General features: G+C 48.8%; 3 protein-coding genes and 2 long non-coding RNA genes across 17 annotated transcripts in view; 3 read left to right on the plus strand and 2 right to left on the minus strand.

Moving 5' to 3' along the window:
- LOC133143967 (WD repeat domain phosphoinositide-interacting protein 4-like) overlaps positions 1–456 on the plus strand; it is a 60,273-nt gene extending 59,817 nt beyond the window's left edge. Inside the window, exon 13 of the mRNA XM_061266295.1 lies at positions 341–456. The gene's annotated coding sequence lies outside the window, so the exon portion shown is untranslated. The remainder of the gene's footprint in view (positions 1–340) is intronic.
- LOC133143976 (uncharacterized) overlaps positions 1–22,067 on the minus strand; it is a 69,029-nt gene that overhangs the window by 19,702 nt on the left and 27,260 nt on the right. The gene's annotated exons all lie outside the window — the stretch shown is intronic.
- Positions 338–19,313, plus strand: LOC133143966 (cGMP-dependent protein kinase 1-like). Of its 11 annotated transcripts, XR_009710520.1 has the most exons (23): positions 338–455; positions 1,004–1,244; positions 1,348–1,489; positions 1,731–1,797; positions 1,914–2,013; positions 2,079–2,192; positions 2,332–2,437; positions 2,505–2,568; positions 2,666–2,743; positions 2,892–2,986; positions 3,071–3,136; positions 3,548–3,622; positions 3,694–3,790; positions 3,859–3,998; positions 4,803–4,892; positions 15,114–15,255; positions 15,336–15,499; positions 15,585–15,707; positions 16,025–16,087; positions 16,159–16,225; positions 16,560–16,700; positions 17,166–17,699; positions 18,829–19,313. XR_009710520.1 is itself a non-coding variant. In XM_061266285.1 (22 exons), the coding sequence occupies exons 2-21, from the start codon at positions 1,022–1,024 to the stop codon at positions 16,656–16,658; spliced, it is 2,115 nt and encodes a 704-aa protein (XP_061122269.1). In that variant the 5' UTR covers positions 338–455; positions 1,004–1,021; the 3' UTR covers positions 16,659–16,700; positions 17,166–17,718. The 11 variants fall into 11 exon arrangements, 10 of the variants coding, with proteins under 10 accessions (XP_061122269.1, XP_061122271.1, XP_061122273.1 ...); XM_061266285.1 differs by lacking the exon at positions 18,829–19,313 and having other exon boundaries at positions 17,166–17,718; XM_061266287.1 differs by lacking the exon at positions 18,829–19,313 and having other exon boundaries at positions 17,197–17,718.
- On the plus strand, positions 4,960–14,900 carry LOC133143964 (uncharacterized). 2 transcript variants are annotated; one of them, XM_061266277.1, is made up of 2 exons: positions 4,960–7,134; positions 7,323–14,900. In XM_061266277.1, exon 2 carries the CDS (start codon positions 7,701–7,703, stop codon positions 11,787–11,789), a length of 4,089 nt encoding a protein of 1,362 aa, XP_061122261.1. In that variant the 5' UTR covers positions 4,960–7,134; positions 7,323–7,700; the 3' UTR covers positions 11,790–14,900. The 2 variants fall into 2 exon arrangements, with proteins under 2 accessions (XP_061122261.1, XP_061122262.1); XM_061266278.1 differs by having other exon boundaries at positions 7,323–8,874.
- Positions 16,702–20,240, minus strand: LOC133143974 (uncharacterized). 2 transcript variants are annotated; one of them, XR_009710522.1, is made up of 4 exons: positions 20,082–20,240; positions 19,399–19,980; positions 19,066–19,279; positions 16,702–17,341 (listed from the first exon to the last, which is right to left on the minus strand). It is a non-coding gene; the product is annotated as an uncharacterized LOC133143974 (long non-coding RNA). The 2 variants fall into 2 exon arrangements; XR_009710521.1 differs by having other exon boundaries at positions 16,702–19,279.

Below are 22,067 nucleotides of genomic sequence, written 5' to 3' on the forward strand. Positions count from 1 at the left end.
CTCGTTGCTCGCCCTCCCGCGCGGCCGCCCCCTAGCGGCAGAGCAGACAGCGCACAAAAGTCGACCATCGGGTTCGGAGGATATTTATTTCTTCTGCGCGGTTGAGTGACCGACCACAAATGTATGTACTATGAAGTTGTGTGAGCTTGTGGCGGACCTCAGTCCCAGGCCTATAGTTCGGGGTGGGTTGATATGTTTATCCTTTGCCAAATCATACACGCTTTGTATCTTTGATGACTTCTGACACAAGCTAAATGTTTCGCTCACAGTTCTTCGGTTTCTTCAACGCAAAGATTTGTGGCAGATTCTTTGCTCTTTTTTTTCTCTTTTTTCTGAGGAGGAGCTGTCAAAGTCACCTGTGCGCATGCACGTGTGAGTAGCTCATCCGAGGACGCGCCGACAGAACATTCTTCCAAATCCTCATTCCAGAAGCGTGCTGAAGTCACAACAAGGAGGTAAGGCAGGCGTTTGTTTCGTCCTCTTTAAAAAAACTTTTTTTTTTTTTACTTAGTCCTCTTTGAAAGTGAAACCCAACAACCAACACATGGTCAAAGGACTCTGTGAACGATAGAGGGAGGACAAAAGGAGACAATGACTCAGAGGGGGAAAACCATCTCAAGACCCCAAAAAGTTGCCAAGTATACATAGATGTTCGTAAGCCAAGGTTTCCCTGTACTTGGGTTGGTCCAATTTAGAACCAAACTGGGCTGTTTTTAAGCCGGAATTGGTCAGGCTGAATGAAAACCAACAGACAGAGCATTGAAGCGTCTTTGGATCCTTGAAAAACACTATATGAATTGAATGCATTATTATTATTTTTGCGCCTACACTAAGTTGTTTTATTCCGAGCCACACTTAAGCTCTCCTCATCAGCTCCTTTGTATGGAAACCGTGGATTGACCTGTGCAACCACGTCTGCGCGCGTCTGACTGCACACGAGTCTCTTCCTTGTAGGGCACGGGCACTAGGCTGATGGCGGCAACAAAGAGTCTCTTTCTTGTAGGGCACGAGCACTCGGCTGATGGCGGCAACAAAGAGAGGCGGCGGCATGCTGCGTGACCTGCAGGTGGCGTTGCAGCGGAAGATTGAGGAGCTGACGGAGCGAGACGCGCTGATTGAGGAGCTGGAGTCAGAACTGGATGCCAAAGATCTCCTGATTGGCCATTTGCGGGCCGAGCTGGACCGTCATCGTAGTTTGATGCCGGGCACCGACGATACTGCCGCTGCACAGACACCCGACGCAGGTGTGACAAAACGTTCTCCTGAGTCACTGAACTGTTGAGGTCCGCCCGGGCGGAGGTTATGTTTTTTTTTAACATTTTCTTCACCTTTTTTTGTTGCATCCAGCAGGTGGCGCTCCAGCAATGCCAGCACCGTCACTCGATGAGCCTCAGCGCACCAAGAGACAGGCCATATCGGCAGAACCCAGCGCTCTGGATCCTGCCCGACTCACCGACGTCACGCTCACCAGCTACTGCAAGAGCAAAGAGTGAGCTTATGTTATTTTTGTTCTGTGTTTTGCAGACTCTTTTCAATCGTTACATCTGCGGTTCGGACCATTTCTTTCCGCTGTGAAAAAAAAAAAGAGCCGTGAGGAGTGTGTGTTGCGCAGAGGCGACGCTTCCTACCTCAAGCCGAGGCTGCCTCTCGGTCGGGGTCGTGGGAGACCGAGAAGGCCGGCCCTGAGAAAGGTGCCTGCCCCATTGGAGCCAGGGTGTGTTTGCGTGCAGGTCCAGCGAGCTGATCCAGAGAGCGCTGATGGACAATGACTTCATGAAGCATCTGGAACATGGACAGGTGAGAAGACCCCAACCCCCCCCCCCCCCCCCCCCCCCCACCACCACCACCCCTCCACCCTCACCCCCCACTTGGCGTCTGTTTTGCTCACGCTTTGACGTCCGCCCCGTTTCCAGATCCTCACCATCTTGGACTGCATGCGGCCCACCAGCCTGGACAAAGGCTGCTGCGTCATCCAGGAGGGCGACGACGGATCTAGCGTCTTTGTTCTGGAGGGTGGGTCACTGCAGCTTTTGCTTCCGAGTCACGGCTCCCGTTTTCCCTTTTGCGTCCGTCCACAGAGGGCATGGTGGAGGTGAGCAAAGAAGGCAAAAAGCTGTGCACCATCGGCCCCGGCAAAGTCTTTGGCGAACTCGCCATCTTGTACAACTGCACGCGCACGGCTACAGTGACGGGTACACCACAGTGCACACGACAGCGCCCCCTGAAGCTAGGACCGGAGTCCAGGCGTCATCTTCCAGCGTGTGTGTGTGCGTGTGCGTGCGTGCGTGTGCGCGCATGCACGTGCGCGCATGCACATGTGCGTGTGTGCAGCTCTGACCGACATCAAGTTGTGGGCCATTGATCGCCAGGGCTTTCAGACCATTATGATGAGGACCGGCCTCATCAAGCATTCCCAGTACACGGACTTCCTGCGCAGGTAACCTTGACGTCGTGACATGGCAGCAGCCTGACGTCCAAATGACGTGGCGTCTCCCTGTCGCTAGCGTTCCGTCCTTCCAGGCCCTTCCAGAGGACGTTCTCAGCAAGCTGGCTGATGTTCTGGAGGAGGTGAGTCCAGACCCGCCTGCACGTGTCACTCTCTGGTCATCTGACCCCCCGTGTGTGTGTGTGTGTGTGTGTGTGTGTGTGTGTCTGCGCACATCAGACTCACTATAGCAATGGCGACTACATCATCCGGCAGGGCGCCACGGGAGACACCTTCTTCATTATCAGTGAAGGGCAGGTGAGCTTTTCTACTCGTTCCGTGCCTGCCCGTAAGGTGCGCTGCCAAAGTGGATTGGGCAAAGTCTGCTCACTTTTACTTTGCACGGCCTCACAAGGTATGACTTTTGGCTTCCTTCGTGCAAAATCTCACTTGTGAGCATGTGCAGGTGACGGTGTGGCAGCAGACCGCCCCCAGTGGTCAGCAGGTGCCGGTGAAGACGCTGTCCAAAGGCGACTGGTTTGGCGAGCAAGCGCTGAAAGGGTGAAAGCGCGCTACGCCGTTCACGTCGCCGTCGCCCGTGCCTTCCCGCCATCCATTTAACGTGCTGCCTTTCCTGTCTCGTAGGGAAGATGTGCGTACGGCCAGCGTGACAGCAGAGGGCGCCGTCACCTGTCTGGTGGTAGACAGAGAGTGAGCATTGGTGGTTTGGTTTGAAGCCGGGGTGGCCAGGGCTGGGAATCCGAGATGAACATTTCCCTCCAGCTGTCATTATTCCCCTCTTCCAGACAGGCAATGCAAAGGCTACAACCCCCCCCCCCCCCCCCCTCCCACGTTCCATCCTTTCACATCAGACAAGGCAAACATCGTGCATGGCTGAGTAGTCATTGTTTATCCCAGCAGCCACTGTCATGCCTTCACGGAAGCAAATGCGGCAGAAACTTGCAGAAACTTGCTCGACACAAAGCAAAATCAAAAGAATATTTAGAGTCCTAAAAAACAGAGTCTTTGGCGTCCTTGTGTGTTTTCCACATCATCTGAAGGAGTGAGGCCGCTCCTCAGTCGGGTTCATGCTGCCTCACGGCACTCTCCTTTGTTCCGCAGGTCCTTCAAGCAGCTGATCGGCGGCTTAGAGGAAGTGGACCGCCAGCAGGGAGACGACGAGCACGTCAAAGCCAAGTAAGTGGTGTACATCGCCGACGAACTCTCTATTGACGTCGAGGCAACGATGCACTAACGCACGTGCGCAGGTGCCCGGCTGAGGACGACTTCTTCTCCGGCGTGACGCTCGACGACCTTGCCGTGGTCTGCACCTTGGGCATGGGTGGCTTCAGCCGCGTGGAGCTGGTGGGTGGGTCCCCGCGCCGGCGGCCGTGGTGCCGACGCGTGGTGACGTGTGGCCGCGTCGCCTTCAGGTGCACCTCAAGAGAGACGCCGGGCGCTCCTTCGCCCTCAAAGTGTTGAAGAAGCGCCACATTCTGGACACCAGGCAGCAGGAGCACATCCTGTCGGAACGCCGCATCATGATGGAAGTCAACAGCCCCTTCATCATCAGGTCACTGTTTAGTCCCTCCGTTCATGTCCAAAGCAGGCAAAGTACAAGTCCAGCTCGTGGGGTGCCAAGCGCAGGTTTGAGGTGCCCGCGTGCCAGCGGCCTCAAGCCCATTGTTTCTTTTCCCCTCATAAGTAGGGGTGTAAATCGCGGGTTTTGTCACGATACGATATATCGATACAAAGAACCACGATACGATATTTGCCGATATCTTAAAGCCTGCTGTGATTCATTCACGATACATCACGGTATAGTGCTCTACGATCGATATAGAACAATATCCTGATTTATAACAATTCATATCTTAAAGCCTGCTGTGATTCATTCACGATACATCACGATATAGTGCTCTACGATAAATATAGAACAATATCCTGATTTATAACAATTCATACGCAAAATCAACAAGGTACTGCAAACTCTTTATTTAGGAAATTACAAAGTGCTTCCAAATGAATGACTTGAAGCCCAAAGGGGAACGAATGTCCTTGTCTTCTTGGACACTAGCCATAGCACCAGCCCAGGAGCCGCGTAGTTGTCGGCTCCCCTTTCACGTGCCTGCTCTGCTCACAACACAACACGCCGCGCGCTGCTCCCGGAAAGAGGAAGCAAGCAACAATGAACTGGATTTCAAAATAAAGTCGCGTCTAATGTCTGAGGTCAAAAACGGGCGATATAGATCGATGTTTACGTTTAGCATCGATGCCAACAAATCGTAGAGCATTATATCGATGCATCGTCACACCCCTACTCATAAGTGGCCGCCGCCAGCTGTTCTGAAGCACAGTAATGCGTCCCTGTCCGCAGGTTGTACCGCACCTTCCGGGACCCCAAATACTTGTATATGCTGCTAAAGGTTTGTCTTGGCGGAGAGCTGTGGACGCTCTTAAGAGACAGGTGGGTGTCGGGTCGGGATGAGCACGTTGTCGCTGTGTGCGAAGGCACCGCCGGCCGCGTTCTTTGAAAGTAAAGGGAAATGTGCTTTTGGGAGTTTGCAAACATATTTTAAGGTTGTGTTAAACTTATAATCATATTAATATCTAGTATTGGAGTGCTCGTGTGGATTGGTGGGGCCGAGGAATGTGCAGGCAAACTGTATGAACTTGTTTTCTCGGAAGTGTTGTGTATAGTTCTAGACAGGGAGTACCGGACGAGATAATCTCAAGGTCGGTGAGCTACGAGAACAACGAGCAACTATATGAAACCAGACTTCGAGGGGAAAACCAAACCGTCTGACCTCAGCGACACCTGGACGGGGAGGAGATGGCCATCCACCAATCATCTCACAATATTTTGCATGCTTTAATATTCATATTGTGTTTCTTTAAAACTGGGCAACCCGGAAGAATGTGTCGTCTTTTGGTGGTCACAAAAACGCACGAGTTTTAGTGTGAGGGACCCGGGACCCAGGCCTGTATTAGTGCGCTTTGTCAGGAATAAATAATTGGTAAATTTGGTCTAATTGATCTACTGGTCTTCTCTTTGACAGAACGAACTCGCAAAATTGTTAGGTGCGCCAGTGTGTGGATTAGGACATTGCAATTTATGTGTTAAGTGTTGATCCCAATTTGGAGTCAGATCAATAGCTAAAATCCGTATCCTAACAGTTTCTTGGTGACCCCGTACGTGATGTCAAGAGAAGGGTAATTGACAAACTCGTGGTCTGTGTCCAAGTCATCGGACAGTTAGTCTGGGACAGCTGTCTCCCGGTCGGCGTACCGTTTGAATAAGGAATAAGCGCACAACGTTGAGCTGGTACGACGTCTCCTAAACCCTGAGCTCATCAATGATAAGGTAAGCAGAATACCTGTTACTATATGTCGAAATTCTGCAAATTGAAAGAGGAAATTTAAGAGGAGACTGTCGTTCAGATCAAATAAGGTGTGCATGAAGTGAATATACATACGGTGAATAAGTTTGGAACTTACGTGTGTAACGTGTACGGTAAAGTCAGGGACTTACGCGTACTACGGATAGGTCAGGGACCTAGTGCTTCGTCGTGGCGGACAAGGGTACGGTGACGATCGTATTCAGATAGCTGGGGTTAATAAAGAGATCCCCGAGGGGAAGTGAGGCCTCCTCAAAAAATATCCGGTGGTAACAGTTCCTCCTGTGAGAGACCAGACCGCTAAAATATCCAAAATGTGCAACCAAATTGGGGGGAGTGTGTGTGTGATGAGAGGAATGAATGGAGTGAGATTGAGAGGAATGTATGCTGGAAGTGCAAATTGTGAGCTACATGAGAGATGGATTCGAATCCCTTTGTCTGTGTGTTCTGTGTATGTGCGTAATCTCTGTAAAAGTTTGTGTCAGTCTATCGTCGTTCGTCTGAGCTCTGCGCGAGCACTTTGTGTATTGGCGTGCGTGCCGTGCGGATGCGTGTGTGTATGTGCGGTTGTGTGCGCGCTCGCTGTGTGTGCGTTTATGTGTACATGTGTGGTTGCGGGCGTGTGAGGAGGAAGAAGATGATGTTGTGATGCAACAGAGAAAAATGTTGGAGTGCGCGAATCAGGACAGTAGAAAGAAGTGCAGCCAGGGAGAGAGAGAGACACGGAGAAAATATAATTTGCGGAGTGGTCAGGGACAGATGACACAGGCCGAGGTGCAGAAAAATGAATTGATGTGTCCGCTGGTGACCACATCGGGCGGTCAGCACTACGAGCCCATGGTGCTCCGTGATGTGACCGCGATGATGGAAAAGATGCCCCCACTTCACAGAGGAGGCAAGGTGTGGCTGAACAAATTTTTAGCTCTGATGAGTGGGCAGAGCTGTACACTCGGTGACATGCGCCAGATGTTGGCAGGAGCATGCTCTCTAGTGCAATTGCAGGCAATTGAGGAAGCAGCAGGCACAGCGAGGCTGGGGAGGGAGGTGCCCTTGCCACAAGTAGCAGCGCCCCTGTTTGAAAACATTAAATTGACTTTCCCACAACCCACCGATCTGGCCCCCACTATGTTTCCTTATGATGTGAAAATGTCACCTGCACAACATTATGTAACATGTGTGGAAAGTTGGATTGAAACCACAGGTCGACATCCAGCTCTCACGCACGAGGCAGAGGTGCTCTTCCGAACGGCGCTGCTGGATGGACTTCCGCCAGATGTGAAGAAGCAGCTAATGTCAGATCCTGACATTCTGGTTTGTACCGAAGAACGATTTAAACGTCATCTTTTGCATCACTGCAGAATGTTCACTGAGTCACAAGCTAAAGTTGAAAACGAGACAGATGCATTATCTAAACAGTTGTTGAAATTACAGTTGGCAAAAATGCATGGTGAAGCTAAACAGTCTAAATCACAAAAAAAAGGAAAATGCAAATGTCACAGGCTCCTCAGGTGGTGGGGCGCGGAAGGGGCCAGTTCCGGGGCGGATACAGAGGCCGGGGAGGGAGTGCACCTGCTTACCCGGGGAGGGCAACATACAAGCCCCATTCAACAAATGCATGTTTCATCTGCGGCGAAACCGATCACTGGGCAAGAGGATGTCCACAGTATCGACCACGCGGAGCCACCCACCCAGCCGAAGGCCCGCCATACCAACCCGGAGCGCCGATGCAACAGGCAGGAACAGCTCCACCCGGTGGACGGCCCTGGCAACAGCCACAAACGCACGGAGGTCAGTACTACCAACATGATGATCTCTGGTGTGGACAATTTGAATAGGGCTGCCCGGGGAGCCAGGAAAGCAGTGGCCCGGCGGAGCCAATGCTTCATGTGACAGTGGAAGGAAAACCTGTGAAGATGCTGGTGGACACGGGAGCAACTTATTCATCAATAAACACTGCCCTTCCTGTATCCTCACTGTCAAAGAAAACAACGACTTTAGTCGGCTTCTCGGGACAACCACGTACTCTGCCTTTCACCAAACCACTTGAAACTGTGATCACCCGAACAGGGTGTAGACTGTGGCACAAATACATCCATTCCACAGACACTCCGATCAATTTGATGGGAAGGGACTTGCTGTCAGCCGTTCAAGCCAGAATTCTGTGTGGGCCAGAGGGAGTGATTATTCAATTTCCAGATGGCATCAGCATCCAGTGCTCACAGCAGCTACAACAACATGGTCAGTGGCTGATGGCGCCCCTACCGGCAGAAGCAGAAACTGCAACCATCTACTGGGCCAGGCTGGAGCCAGAGACCCCTGCTGGTGGCGGTGTGTTCTCGACCTACCTACTGTGGAAGCCCTGGATCTGCTCACTGGCGCCATACCACCCACCTGTTGATCCTTTGCATTGCACGCTATATTATGACCGAAAAAGTGATGATGTTTATCGGGATTTGTTTGAAGAAATTGAAGGGCACATGTGGGATTTAACTTCATCATGCATTTTGATTGGTAAAGAGGGAGTTGCAGCAGCTACTGAATTAACACCAGAACAAATGCAGTGGTTCAAAATGACAGAAAAAGGGGTACCACACATTTCACTAGCTCTTGCCCCAGGTCATGAAGCCAGAGAATTGGGCTCAATGGTCAAACATTTGTTGCTGCAAACCGACTGGCGGAAGACACACATCCCTAATTTGTACTGGTCAGAGTCTCAGAAAGCTTACCAAATTAAACAACCCATGGTAGACTCAGGGCTGCTGGAGATGATGTTGGTATCTCGCACACATGGCAGGGAATTAACTGATCATGAGGACGCTGAAGTAATGCTCGCGGCCTTGCCCGACACCTTGTGGTCCCAAGGTCCATTTGATGTCGGGTTTTGTCACTCGATGGCCCCTATTGATCTCCAAATGGATGAGACGCAGCCTATCAAACGACCCCAATATCGTTGGCCGAGTGAGGCGAACCAAGGCATGGAAGACACTCTCTGCGGCCTCTGGGACGCAGGGGTGTTGGAAGTGTCATGCTCCGAATGGAACACCCCGTTAAGGCCAGTCCAAAAAGCAGATGGGAAAACATGGCGCATGGCGCATGATTTGAGAGCAGTAAATGATGTCACTATAACTCCTGTTCTTCCTGTGCCAGACCCGCACCGAATCCTTGCATCATTGAACCCTGCCTATCAGTGGTTCACCGTGATTGATTTGGCTAATGCCTTCTTCTGCCTTCCGCTTTCCCCCTCAGTGCGGCACGTGTTCGCATTCACTTACAAAGGGATGAAATTACAATACACTCGCATGCCGCAGGGATTCAAAAATTCGCCAGGATTGTTCAATCAGGTCCTCAAAGAACTCCTCGAACCATGCCAAATGCCGGATGGCACATTGTTGTTGCAATATGTCGATGATTTGTTGATTGCAGCAAAGGACGAGCAGGCGTGTCTTGCAGGAACAAAGAAAGTGTTGTTGTGGTTAGGAGAGAAAGGGTTCAAGGTGTCAAGGAAGAAACTGCAATGCTGTCGCCAACAGGTCACTTTTCTAGGTCGAGTGTTGACCCCTAGTGGCCTCGCCATGTCGCCTGAACATAGAAACTCCATCCTCCGGCACCCACGGCCCGCCACCGTCCAGGAGATGCTATCATTCCTGGGGTTGTGTGGCTACAGCAGACATTACATACCCTGTTTTGCCGACAAAACTGGTGTCCTCCGAGCCCTGATCCGCGAACAGGGGGCCAGGAATCTCAAGGCTTGCCTGGTCTGGACACCGGAGGCTACCGAGGTCTTTGTGTCACTGGTGCAGGAGCTGGCCTCTGCTGCGACCTTGGCCACTCCTGACTACACTCTGCCCTTCCATCTAGATGTCTCTATTTCAGGGAAAGTTGTGAATGGAGCTCTGTACCAGAAAATGCAGCATGGACGTGCAGTGTTGATGTATTGCAGCGTCCCCTTGGACAACATTGAGCAACGACAACCCGATTGTTCCAGGTATGCGGCTGGCCTGGCGAAGGTCTTACTCAAAACAGCCCACACGGTCATGGGGCATCCAGTCTATGTGTTAACTGATCATGCGGTCTCCTCGTTTGTCGCATCGGCGGCATTCACGTTGACTCCGCTGCGACAAACACGATTGTTGAAAATATTGACTGCCCCAAATGTCAACTATGTCCATTCCGGTGTGAACATGGCCGATCAATTGTTGGTGGGACCCCATGAGTGTGCATCAAAGGTCCAGACGGTGACGAAAGTCCGACCTGACCTCTATTCCACTCCGCTCGGGCACGGTCGGGTGGCGTTTACAGATGGCTGCTGTTGGAGAGACAGGATGGGCTCCCTCCATGCGGCCGCGGCGGCGGTCGAGTGGAGGGATGGCTCCTTCCAGCCTCTTAAAGTGATGAAGCTCAACACCCACCCATCAGCCCAGGCGGCGGAAGTCTTTGCTCTGGTGTTAGCTTTGCGACAATGCAAGGGGGAGGCCGTGACCATCTATTCTGACTCCGCTTATGCGGTGTCGGCGGCTTTGATCGATCTGGTAGGGTGGCTACAGAATGGGTTCACGACGGCCAGAGGCTCGGAGATTGCGCACAAGGATTTGATGTTGCAGTTGTTTGAGGCGTTGAAGTACCCGAGCGAGGTGGCCATTGTCAAAGTGCCTGGTCACTCCAAAGCTGACACTTTAGTGGCTAGGGGGAATCGAGCGGCTGATGAATTGGCCAAGCAGACGGCCGGGTACGGCGGGGCAGAGGACATGATGGTGTCCCGCGGTCCACTAATTGTGGACGGGGAGCACCCCGACTCCTGTTTGCCTCTGTCACTCTCGCATGCCGATCTGTGTGCCGCCCAGGGTGCCACCTCCCCGGAACAAAAATCGGTTTGGCTGGCAGCAAAGGCTGTCAAACGATCAGATGGCTTGTGGGTAGGACCCAAAGGACAGCCAGCTCTTCCGGAGGGAAGGCTGATGTCGGAGATCCTGACACAGGCTCACACACCTTCCCATGTGGGTCCCCATGCCATGATGATCCATCTTCGAAGTTGGTGGCATCCCAAACTCTCGGATGTGGTCTGGAAATTCGTTGCAGATTGTGAGTCTTGCCAGACGTTCAATGCACGCCCTACGTTGAAACCAAAGCCCGGCCTGTTTCAGCCGGCCCCGTGGCCGGGGGCAGAGGTGATCATTGATTTTACCGACATGAGTACAAGAGTGAATGGGAAACGCTTTTTGCTTGTGATGGTTGACGCTTACTCAGGCTGGCCTGAGGCATATCCGTGCTCGAAAGAAGATTCTACTGCTGTGATCAAGGCTTTGATCACCCATTACATCCCCACGCATGGTTTCCCGGCCCTGATCCGCTCTGACAATGGTACACACTTTAACAACAAAGCCTTGGCCAAGGTAGAATCAATTTTGGGGTTGAAGCATCGATTCGGCTGTGTCTACCATCCTCAGAGTCAGGGCGGAGTTGAACGTATGAATCGAACACTGAAGGAGAAATTAGCCAAAATTATGGCTCAAACGACAATGAATTGGCTCCAAGCGCTCCCGCTTGCCTTGTTGTCTGTGCGGCAATCCGTTAACAGGCGCACTGGATTCGCACCATTTGAATTGATGACGGGTCGTCTAATGCCGGGACCAGCAACGACGCTCGTCCCACCAGAGGATGTTACGGTACCAAATTTGTCTCATGCAGCATACTGGTCCTATTTGTCTGCTTTGGTGTCCAGTGTTTCTGCACAGATTGGAGAGAAATCCGCTGCGGCTGCGGCGGAGGAAGGCGTGTCAGCGGAGAAACAGCTCACGCCGTACGTGTACGTCCGAGTCATCTCTAGAAAGTGGACGGACCCCCGGTGGAAGGGCCCCTTTCGTGTCTTGGCCAGGACGTCTCACGCGGCCCAGCTCGACTTCAAAGGACGCCGGTGGTATCACTACTCACAACTCCGTCCGGCCCCAGAGTTTGTTCCGTCAGGATGAAGGTATTCCTGTTTGGCCGTGTCCCGGACCCGGCCAAAAGGGGGGGAACAGAAGGAACAATACGGAAAAGGAAAGGTTTTTGGGAATTTTCAGAATTATTTTTAGTAGGAGTGCTATGTGTGAGTTGTCTTTTTGTGTGGGCATTGATGACAATTGATGAGACCATCCAGCAGAAAACGTCCCAAATTCAAAATTCACCCACCAACAAACAATACCGATGCAGAGGAAAAGTAGTCTATGAAGCTGAGGTGAACACAACAGAAGAGCTCTCACGAGAGGAACAGGAAGGTTTGAGACAGAGATGTGACAGCAAAAATTGGCAAACGTATGTCACGTTGTCTAATTGGACAGAGACCAACCAAACCTTACATGACAAATTGGAAAAGTACCAGAGAAGGGTGTGGAGGAACCAAATTCAACAAGTAAAGAGAGTATTGGATTTAGCCCCACCCGATAGAGAAGGGACATGTATTTACCAATGTAAAGAAGATGGACAGTTTGTTGTTGCTTCGTGTCATGGACAAAAGAAGTTAACATATGGAGAAATGTGGTTGTTTTATTCTCAATGCTCAGAGAATGAGTTTGGTTTGTTCTCGGTTGAGAGGGCATTGGAGAGTCACGGCATACAATTATCCACTCAGATGACGCAGATGGCGGTGAAGGTAAGTAAAGGGAGGTTGAACGATAAATTGAAAAACCCCGCCCCAATCAAGGAACCATTGTGGTACTGTAATGGAACAGGGTGCCCCACAGCATATTACAATGTGTCTGAGTACCATTTAAACATCCGGTCCAAAAGACAAGTGGTGACTGGAGTCACTCAGACACACCGCGGGCTCTGCGAACCGGTTCAATCATTCAAATGGGGGATCCAGGTTTGCATCCCTAAAAATGTGACAGTACAAATTACCATACCGTTTGATAGTTTGGTCAACGGGCAGATTAGAGGACAAGATTATCGGGATTATGATTGGTATTTGACCAATGAGTTGGTAAACAGGGGTTGGAAAAATTTGGTATGGGACACCAAAGATTGGTATAAATCATGGGGGACTAGTGTCCAAGCGAAACAGCATCAGCAAATGATAAGAGGGGACAAAACACAGACAGGCATCACCTTGTGGGTTAATACTTCGCACGATTTACATTTGGGAAGCCGCACAATTGGATGCTGGGGTTTCCAGTTAAACATATATATGTATGGATACCCGTATTGGCAGGTGTTCCTATGTCAAGGTGAGGATGCCGAACAAGAAATATCCTTGAGTCCCTCGACAAACCCTCGAATCCTCGCAAAAGCAGTCAGGAGCGTAGATGATTGGTTTAGGATCACCACGGGAGTCACTGCTATAAATAATAATTGGCTTTTGATGGCAGAACAAGCTGCTAATACTACTGGTGAAGATTGTGTGGTCTGTCTTAAGGCAAGAGTAGTGTTGAAAATTGTACCAGCGGCAGTAGAATCATCTTGTATCCTACAGGTGTTGACCCAGCCCAGTACTAGTGGTAATTGTTTTATTTATGAGGATATTTTCCCAGTCGTAGGCTCGGAAAAAAGAAAGCCTATTTTTGACAACCATGTGACTCAACAAAATATGACATGTTTAAAGTTAAACGGAACCGGCATAAGTATTGGGACAATAGATCCCACATGGTGCAAAGTCAATTTGTCACTGAATGTAACCTCTCCTCTCTCTCGTGCAGACATCTGGTTGTGGTGTGGTGATGACAAATTATATGATCGCTTGCCGAAGAACGCATCAGGTATCTGTGCCCTCGTGTCTTTGATAATGCCTGTGGTGGTTGTCCCCATTGAAATACAGAATCTCAATTGGGACCTGGAGTTCCCACTGGCGGAGCTCCTGAAGCGAGCCAAAAGAGACGTTTTGCCCCCGTGGTTGAACGACGACGATCCAACATATATTGACGCTATAGGAGTGCCCCGGGGTGTACCAGATGAGTATAAACTCGCTAATCAAGTGGCTTCGGGATTCGAAAGTATCTTCCTATGGATCACCCCCAATAAAAATGTAGACCGCATTAATTACGTTCATTACAATGTCCAACGACTGGGTAATTATACAGCTGAATCATTCGCCGCAGTTCATGAACAATTGGCTGCAACGTCGTTAATGGCGTTCCAAAATAGAATTGCGTTGGACATGCTATTGGCTAAGGAACATGGTGTATGTGGAATGTTTGGTGACGCATGTTGTACTTTTATCCCAAACAACACGGCACCAGGGGGCCGACTGACCAGGGCGTTGGAAGGACTAAGGACACTGAACAAAAAGATGAAAGATCATTCAGGTGTACACACCGATATTTGGTATGATTGGATGAAAGCGTTTGGAAACTGGAAAGGGCTCATCATGTCTGTGCTTGTTGCTGTGGCTATTTTCACTACAATCATGATATTATGCGGTTGTTGTTGTATTCCATGTATTAGATCACTCACTGTCCGGTTGATCGAGAAAACCGTTGGCCCGTTGCCACCGATGGGGCAATATGTCCTGTTGACTCAACATGAGCCGCAGGGGGAAGGAAGGATCGACACCACGCTGGTGGCTGTTTGCTAGGGTAACGGGTGATGACCTCATAAATGAGGTCATGAGAGGGAATAAAGGGAAATGTGCTTTTGGGAGTTTGCAAACATATTTTAAGGTTGTGTTAAACTTATAATCATATTAATATCTAGTATTGGAGTGCTCGTGTGGATTGGTGGGGCCGAGGAATGTGCAGGCAAACTGTATGAACTTGTTTTCTCGGAAGTGTTGTGTATAGTTCTAGACAGGGAGTACCGGACGAGATAATCTCAAGGTCGGTGAGCTACGAGAACAACGAGCAACTATATGAAACCAGACTTCGAGGGGAAAACCAAACCGTCTGACCTCAGCGACACCTGGACGGGGAGGAGATGGCCATCCACCAATCATCTCACAATATTTTGCATGCTTTAATATTCATATTGTGTTTCTTTAAAACTGGGCAACCCGGAAGAATGTGTCGTCTTTTGGTGGTCACAAAAACGCACGAGTTTTAGTGTGAGGGACCCGGGACCCAGGCCTGTATTAGTGCGCTTTGTCAGGAATAAATAATTGGTAAATTTGGTCTAATTGATCTACTGGTCTTCTCTTTGACAGAACGAACTTGCAAAATTGTTAGGTGCGCCAGTGTGTGGATTAGGACATTGCAATTTATGTGTTAAGTGTTGATCCCAATTTGGAGTCAGATCAATAGCTAAAATCCGTATCCTAACAAAAGTCACAAAGATGGGCCCAAACGCCGACGTCGCAAGCGTGCTGTCCCTTTCTGTGCCACCAGGGGCTCCTTTGACGACGGGACCACAAGATTCTACACGGCGTGCGTTATCGAGGCTCTGGCGGAGCTCCACTGTAAAGGGATCATCTACCGAGACCTCAAGCCGGAGAATATCATCCTTGACCACAGAGGCTACGCCAAGTTGGTGAGTCTTCAAGGCGCTCGTCAACAGCGGCGGCGTGACGCTAACGGAGGGCGCGGCGCGGGCGTGCGTCCGGCCGCTAGGTGGATTTTGGCTTCGCTAAGAAGGTGGGCTTGGGGAAGAAGACCTGGACCTTCTGCGGGACCCCCGAGTACGTGGCCCCCGAGATCATCCTCAACAAAGGTCACGACAGCTCGGCCGACTGCTGGTCCCTGGGGATCCTGGTCTTTGAGCTTCTCAGCGGAAGGTAGGTGGGCGGGCGGTCTTGTGCGCATTGGCGTGATCGTGCGGGCTTCGGCAGCGCGTTGATCCCTTCCCGGTCGGTCCCGCAGTCCGCCGTTTTCCGGCTCGGACCCCATGAAGACGTACAACATCATCTTGAGGGGGATCGACATGGTGGAATTCCCCAAAAAGATCACCAAGAGTGCCGCAAACCTCATCAAGAGACTCTGCAGGTTGTGGCCCAGCAAAGGCTACCAAGTATTTGCCCTTCTTAGTTAAGAGAGGTGGGGTCGCAAGAGGGCCAGTTTGCGCAGCGGCCCCAAATTGTGCGCTCACAGAAGGCACACTTAGGGTGCTCTTCTCGCCCGCCGCGCTCCGTTTGGATTGACGTCCAATTGCTCATCGGGGCGCCAGTTGGTGTCGACTGCGGCTCGTTCACAGTGGGCTCACGTCAGAGCTGTTTGGGCGAGAAGGGAGCAGACGTAGAGGAGGTGATAGAATTCGAGTGCTGAATATGGCCGTCGTAAGCAAGCGCGTGTGTGTGTGTCAGGGACAACCCCTCGGAACGTCTCGGGAACCAGAAGAACGGCGTAAAGGACATTCAGAAGCACAAGTGAGTAACATAACGTGCAGGCCGGCGGTCGTCCGCGCCCTCATTGTCCCTCCTCTTCTTCCTGCAATCAGGTGGTTCGAGGGCTTCAACTGGGATGGCCTCCGCCAGGGAACCTTGGACTGTCCCTTTATGCCAAGGGTGAGTTGGCGCCCCTTTAGAGGCACCTCGGTTGCGTGGGCTGGAAGCGCTTTGCCGTCTGCAGGGCTCGCCACGGTAGCCCCAGCCAAGATTGCACGTGAGCTCCGAGAGGCAGTCAGCTCGAAGAATATGACGCGACAGCCAAATCTTTGATCCATCGGAGGGCTTTGTGCATTTTGCTGCTGCTTGCAGAAAAATGATGTCACGGTTGTTCAGTTAACCCAATCACAGCTGAGCAACTGTGACGTCGTCAAAGACGCGGCATGCCGAGCGTGACAAACCGCCCGCCGCTGAAGGTGTTTTGCTCTGCGGCGCTGTACGCTTTTGCCATCAGGTGGACGGCCCGTTGGACAACAGCAACTTTGATGACTTCCCCCTGGACACCGAGGGCCCTCCCCCTGATGACGAGTCAGGCTGGGACCTGGAGTTCTGAAACAGCTTGGCCAGGTCAGAGGCTCAATGGAGAACGCACAAGGTCCATAACTACAAAGAAATGTTTAATATTTCAATGTTCATTTGTGTTAACAACCCACTCTTTCATTTCAACCGCGTGTATAGACATATGTTCTGTTACATCAACATACATTTTTTTTAAGCTGGTCTACTGATTGCTAACTACAGTGTTTTCCGTCGCTCAGGAGTACAAGTCGCAACAACAGCCATAAAATGCATAATAAAAAAGAAAAAAAACGTAAGTCGCATGTTTGGCGGAACTTAATTCGATAAAATCCAACATCAAGAACAGACACCAATAGGCAACAACAGCCTAAACGATACGCATACGGTATTGTAACGTTACACAAACACAAACGAGGAACTGACGTAAAATGAACAGTTATTCAAATAAATATAACATAAATAACACGTTGATCAAAACATCCGCGTCACTCCAAATCATTAAATGCATCGAAATCTTCGGCCTCCGCCGCTGTCGACTCAGGGAGTATATGTGGCGCTGACGTCGGACTCAGTATCAGTTGCAGCTATTCCACCCTCGCCTGGCTGGAGCTGAGGGATCAATTGGCCAAAGCCAAGCTGTGACGTCTTCATAACGTGACTTCCAACCGCAAGCAGAGGAGGTCTCTCACATTTGGATTCCGCTGCGGTGACTTAAGACTGCAAGACAGGAAATAGAACAAAGGGTGCATTTATTAAATAAAAACACACGGCTTTGGTAATTCCAGCGACACACACAAAATGCGCCCTGCAACAATGTGAGGCCAATTTCCTGTGACCTCTCAAGATAAACAGTGACCCATGCGTATGTTTAGGAGAAAAGGCAATTTAGCTACGCAGTTGCTAAATGATCATAGTGCCAAGTAGCAAACCAGTGATTCTGATGTATTGGTACAATATGACAAGTCGTGTGTGTTATGATTCATAATCTTATTTTGTGCTGTTTGCCCAGTGTCGAGACCTGCCCTTGGGCTGTACTTTGTCAAGTTTCTCTCACCTCTGCATAAAGTTTGTGACTGTAAGTCTACTAAACAAAACAGCGGTGGTTATATGCCGTCTGCCGCATCGTGGCCACGTGACGTGTGCGTGACGTCGATGGGCGGAACGTCCACCCTAATTCAAATCCGTGGGCATAGTTAGCTTGTTTAAAAGGGAGTGGGCAGAAAAACGATTCCATTTATTTAAATCTATTTTGAGTGCGCACCATTATGTCAATGCATAACAACTGTAAGTATAATAAACAGAACAGCAGTTGCTTTGCAGCTGACGTCAGCAGCCGCGCACATTAGCTTGGCGGCCATCTTGCCGGTCAACGACTCACACGCTTTCTTGTTACATCTGCTGCTATTTGAGCTTGATAAACCAAATCTTAGCTTTTATAGATTTCCGGCAAACATCCAAAAAGGCGATAAATGGATCGGGGCGATTCGTCGTGAACAATGGAAACCTACGATTTACACAAGGATATGCAATGAGCACTTCATATCAGGTATGTAAACAAACTATTCACCCTTGATTTGTTTCACAAAATGTGAAATAATACAATATGGGATGATACAAATATGATTGTTGAAAATGCTGCGTGCATTTTTAGAAAGGCAGCAAGAGCAGCAAGGCAGGGAATGGGATGATTTCTTCAGTTCACCCCCCCGTTTTTATTTTTGGTTTATTTTTTCATGATGCTTCATCTGATTGGCTTGAAAACGTTATCAATGTAAATATTGAACTTCATATTGGAATTAACAATTAATTCTCATGAGTGAATGCATTAGGAAATTTCAAAAAAAATTATGAACCTTGTGAAACAATTTTTTTTTAATGAAGCATTTTTGAACAAGAGGCTTTTTGTTACTTCATTTGGCACAAGGTAAAATCCACATTGATAAAATTTAAGCCATTGGCACAAGGTTAAAAATTTTCAAGCCAATCAGATGAGGCATCATGCAAAAATAAACAAAAAATAAAAATGATAGCAACCTGAACAGACAGGTACAGTATCTAAATGATTTCACTCTATTCAGTTTTTGAATATGTCAAGTCATGAAATGCCATTACGAAACAAATTGAACTGGGTATATCCCCTTCAACAACGTGCTTAATTATTTATGGTAGTCACTATGAATAATGTTATTGTTTAATTGTTTCAGGTGCAAAAAGCGAAGATCCACTATCCCCAGACTATGTGCCAAGTATGTTTGAGGATACCCAGTCACTTCAAAAACCAAAACTCAAATGATCAATGAAGATCTTTGAGAGAAGACAAAATCTCAAGCAGCGCAATAGTGACCGCGAGAGGGCATTGGCAGCAGCAGCAGCAGCAGCAGCAGCAGCAGCAGCACTTGTCAATATTTCCCAGTCTGTCCCTTGTGAAAATGATCAACTACCCGCTGGTGAAGATGTGGTGCACGCTGAGATTCGAAAAGAAGGCATGGTGACTACTGCCACACAGACGGATATCACTGGGGAAGCAATGGATTCCCTCACTGCAGAGTGTAAAAATCTGCGTGCGGAACTTGATGAACTAATTCGCCCAGCTCTTTGTTGAAACCAAGTTGTTGATGTTGCTTGGCCCCTGGACTCTTCTTCAACCGCAGATATCTGAAAAACATTTGAATAAAAATTGTTGTCACTATGATTAGATTATTTGTAACAGGTTGGAGAACAATCCATTATTTATGATATAAATATTAATTACTAAGTGCGAAAAAAATACAAACCTGCTCTCTGGTAATGGAATGTAACTTTCCCACCTCTGACCGGCATTTTAGTGCAAGTTCATCTGTGCTGAGTTTCGTATTGCCAGAATCGTGCAGCTGTGAGAGAGGTACAGGAAGCTTTCGCTTCACTGCCCTTGGCACAAAGTTGTCAGCATAGTCAGGGACAATGCTCAAAATTGCTAGTCTTCCACCACATTCAGACAAAGCCTTGTAAAAGGCAGCTTTCTGCTCTTCAGTTGGTGGAGGAACATTCAGCAGTTTTCTCGCAGCACTTTCCTCAGGAGTTGAAACTTCTGACTTTCGTTTCTGGGCTGGACGGGCAAAATCGATATTGCATCCTTCAGCATATTCTATGTGCGACGCGGATGGTTTCAGCCACTGACAAGGTAGTGATGTGCATGAAGTGGCCGTCTTCATACGTATTAATGTCTCCAGGGCGAACAGGGATGATGCTGCTGAATGTGAACATGTTTCACCCAATCCAGCCATGCAGGTACAGTGGCATCACAGGATCTGACCATCTTTCGCTATTGCTACCCAAGGTCTGAGGGGAGGATCATTCATCCGTTGAGAGTGTTTGACCTGAAACAGATAATATCACATACCTTATATTATTATCAGTCCCTAATTTGGATATAATATACAAGGCTAGACCTCTTACTGTCAACTTATGCATATTTTACCTGGCATTTGGTAAGATTTCTTCATTGGATAGCAAATCAGCCATAATTCGGATGAAATCGGTGAAAATGTAGCGCCGAAATCAAACTGAATCCGTACGAACACGTAGGAACGAGCTGACAGGTTGACCGCCAAGATGGCGGCATAACACAAAATCACGTGATAAAATCACCTCTATAGACGTCTGCCACGTCGTGGTCACGTGACACGGACGTAACGTGTGGGCGGAGCTTCCGCAAACATTCAAATCCGAGAGCGCGGCTCGCAACAGGTAGCAAGGCGGCAATGCCGAGCGACGCGACGCGACGCGACACGACACAGCGACGACTAACAAGAGAAATATTTTTTATTTTCTGCTTGCAACTGTACCGTCCAGAGCGCACACGGTAAATACAACCCATTGTTTTTAAAAAGAAGTACTTTTGTAGCCCTGAAAAGCGAGTGAGTGTGGCGGTTGGGGGTGGACGTCGAACTCGGCGTCTGCTTTCAGCCACAGACGCCGAATTTCGACGATTCTCCCTGGTCAACGGTTGTAAATGATCGCGTTGATTAAAAAAGATAACTTTATTTAACTCTAATTTACATTTGATAGACGTCAATTGGCGGAACTTCCCCCAAAATTAAAATCCGAAACCTGCGATGGCGGCGAACGAGACACAGCGGATAGTAACACGACGAGTAAGAAGAGAAATATTTTTATTTTCTGCTTGCAACTGGACCATCTATAGCGTACACGGTAAATACAACTCATTGTTTTTAAAAAGAAGTACTTTTGTAGCCTTGAAAACCGAGTGAGTGTTGCGTTTGGGGGCGACGTCGAACTCTGCATCTGCTTCCAGCCACAGACTCCGAATTTCGACAATTTTTTCTGGTCAACGGTTGTAAATTATTGCGTTGATTAAAAAAGAAAACTTTATTTAACTTTAATTTACCGTTTTAGATAATATTACGTCCAGTCATGTGACGCGGACGTGACGTTGAAATTTGAATTCGTGGGCGCGAATACAAACTCGGCGATTATCAACAGAAATATCTTTAATTTCTGCTTGCAACTGGACCGTCTAGAGCAGGGGTGGGCAAACTTTTTGACTCGTGGGCCGAACTGGGTTCTAGATTTGGACCGGAGGGCCGAACCAGGAGCAGATGGACGTAGTGTTTAAAGAGAGTTACTTTTGTGTAGTTTGACTAAAGTTGTCGATGTAGCCAGCGTTCACTGTAATAGCAATGTCTAGCTGAGTAGCTAACCCTAGCTGAAACGTAGTTGCGTTGCGTTGTATCTGTGTATGTTGGTTGAGGCTAAATGTTAATGTTTAATTTCATTCCTTTAGGTTCCACGGTATTTGTTGGCTGTATGTCTTCCACTGTAAGAAGAACGACTATACAAACCAGTTGGAGGCTCGCTTCATTGATCACAACGGTGAGTACCCCTTTCTTCCTCCATTTATGTTCAACACCTCCTATTTCATGTCTAACAGTAATTGATTTAACACATAACCATAAGTAAATTGAGTGTGGGCACTCTCAAGTTAACATATGTATAATATATATATATACTGCCTAATCTGTCACCGAGTATATTGTTGCAAAGTAATATAAGAAAAGATCCAAAGTTGTAATTCAGAATAGTTTTCAAAAGAAGGCCATTAGAATTATATACAAATCTGTAATACCCTGAACATAATAACAAGCTATTTCTTAAATCCCAAATTCTTCAATTCAAAGATTTGGTCGATTATCAGACTGCTCAAATGATGCTCAAAGCGAAGCTAAACTGCTAAAGTGTTTAATATGGCCTATCAGGGCTGAAGTCAAAATCTGGCACCATCATGTGGTGAAATTTGGAATTGCGGCACATCCAATTTTGCCTGGGAACAAACGGATTAAATAAGTCTTACTTCTCTTCTTGCCACTCCTTCTCAAACAAGTAAATTGCCCATTTTGCGCAGTAGATGTTCTGTTAATACCTAGTATTTATACAAAGTCATAAT

The sequence above is a fragment of the Syngnathus typhle genome, linkage group LG19, assembly GCF_033458585.1.
Source record: "Syngnathus typhle isolate RoL2023-S1 ecotype Sweden linkage group LG19, RoL_Styp_1.0, whole genome shotgun sequence".
Classification (NCBI taxonomy): Eukaryota; Metazoa; Chordata; class Actinopteri; order Syngnathiformes; family Syngnathidae; genus Syngnathus; species Syngnathus typhle.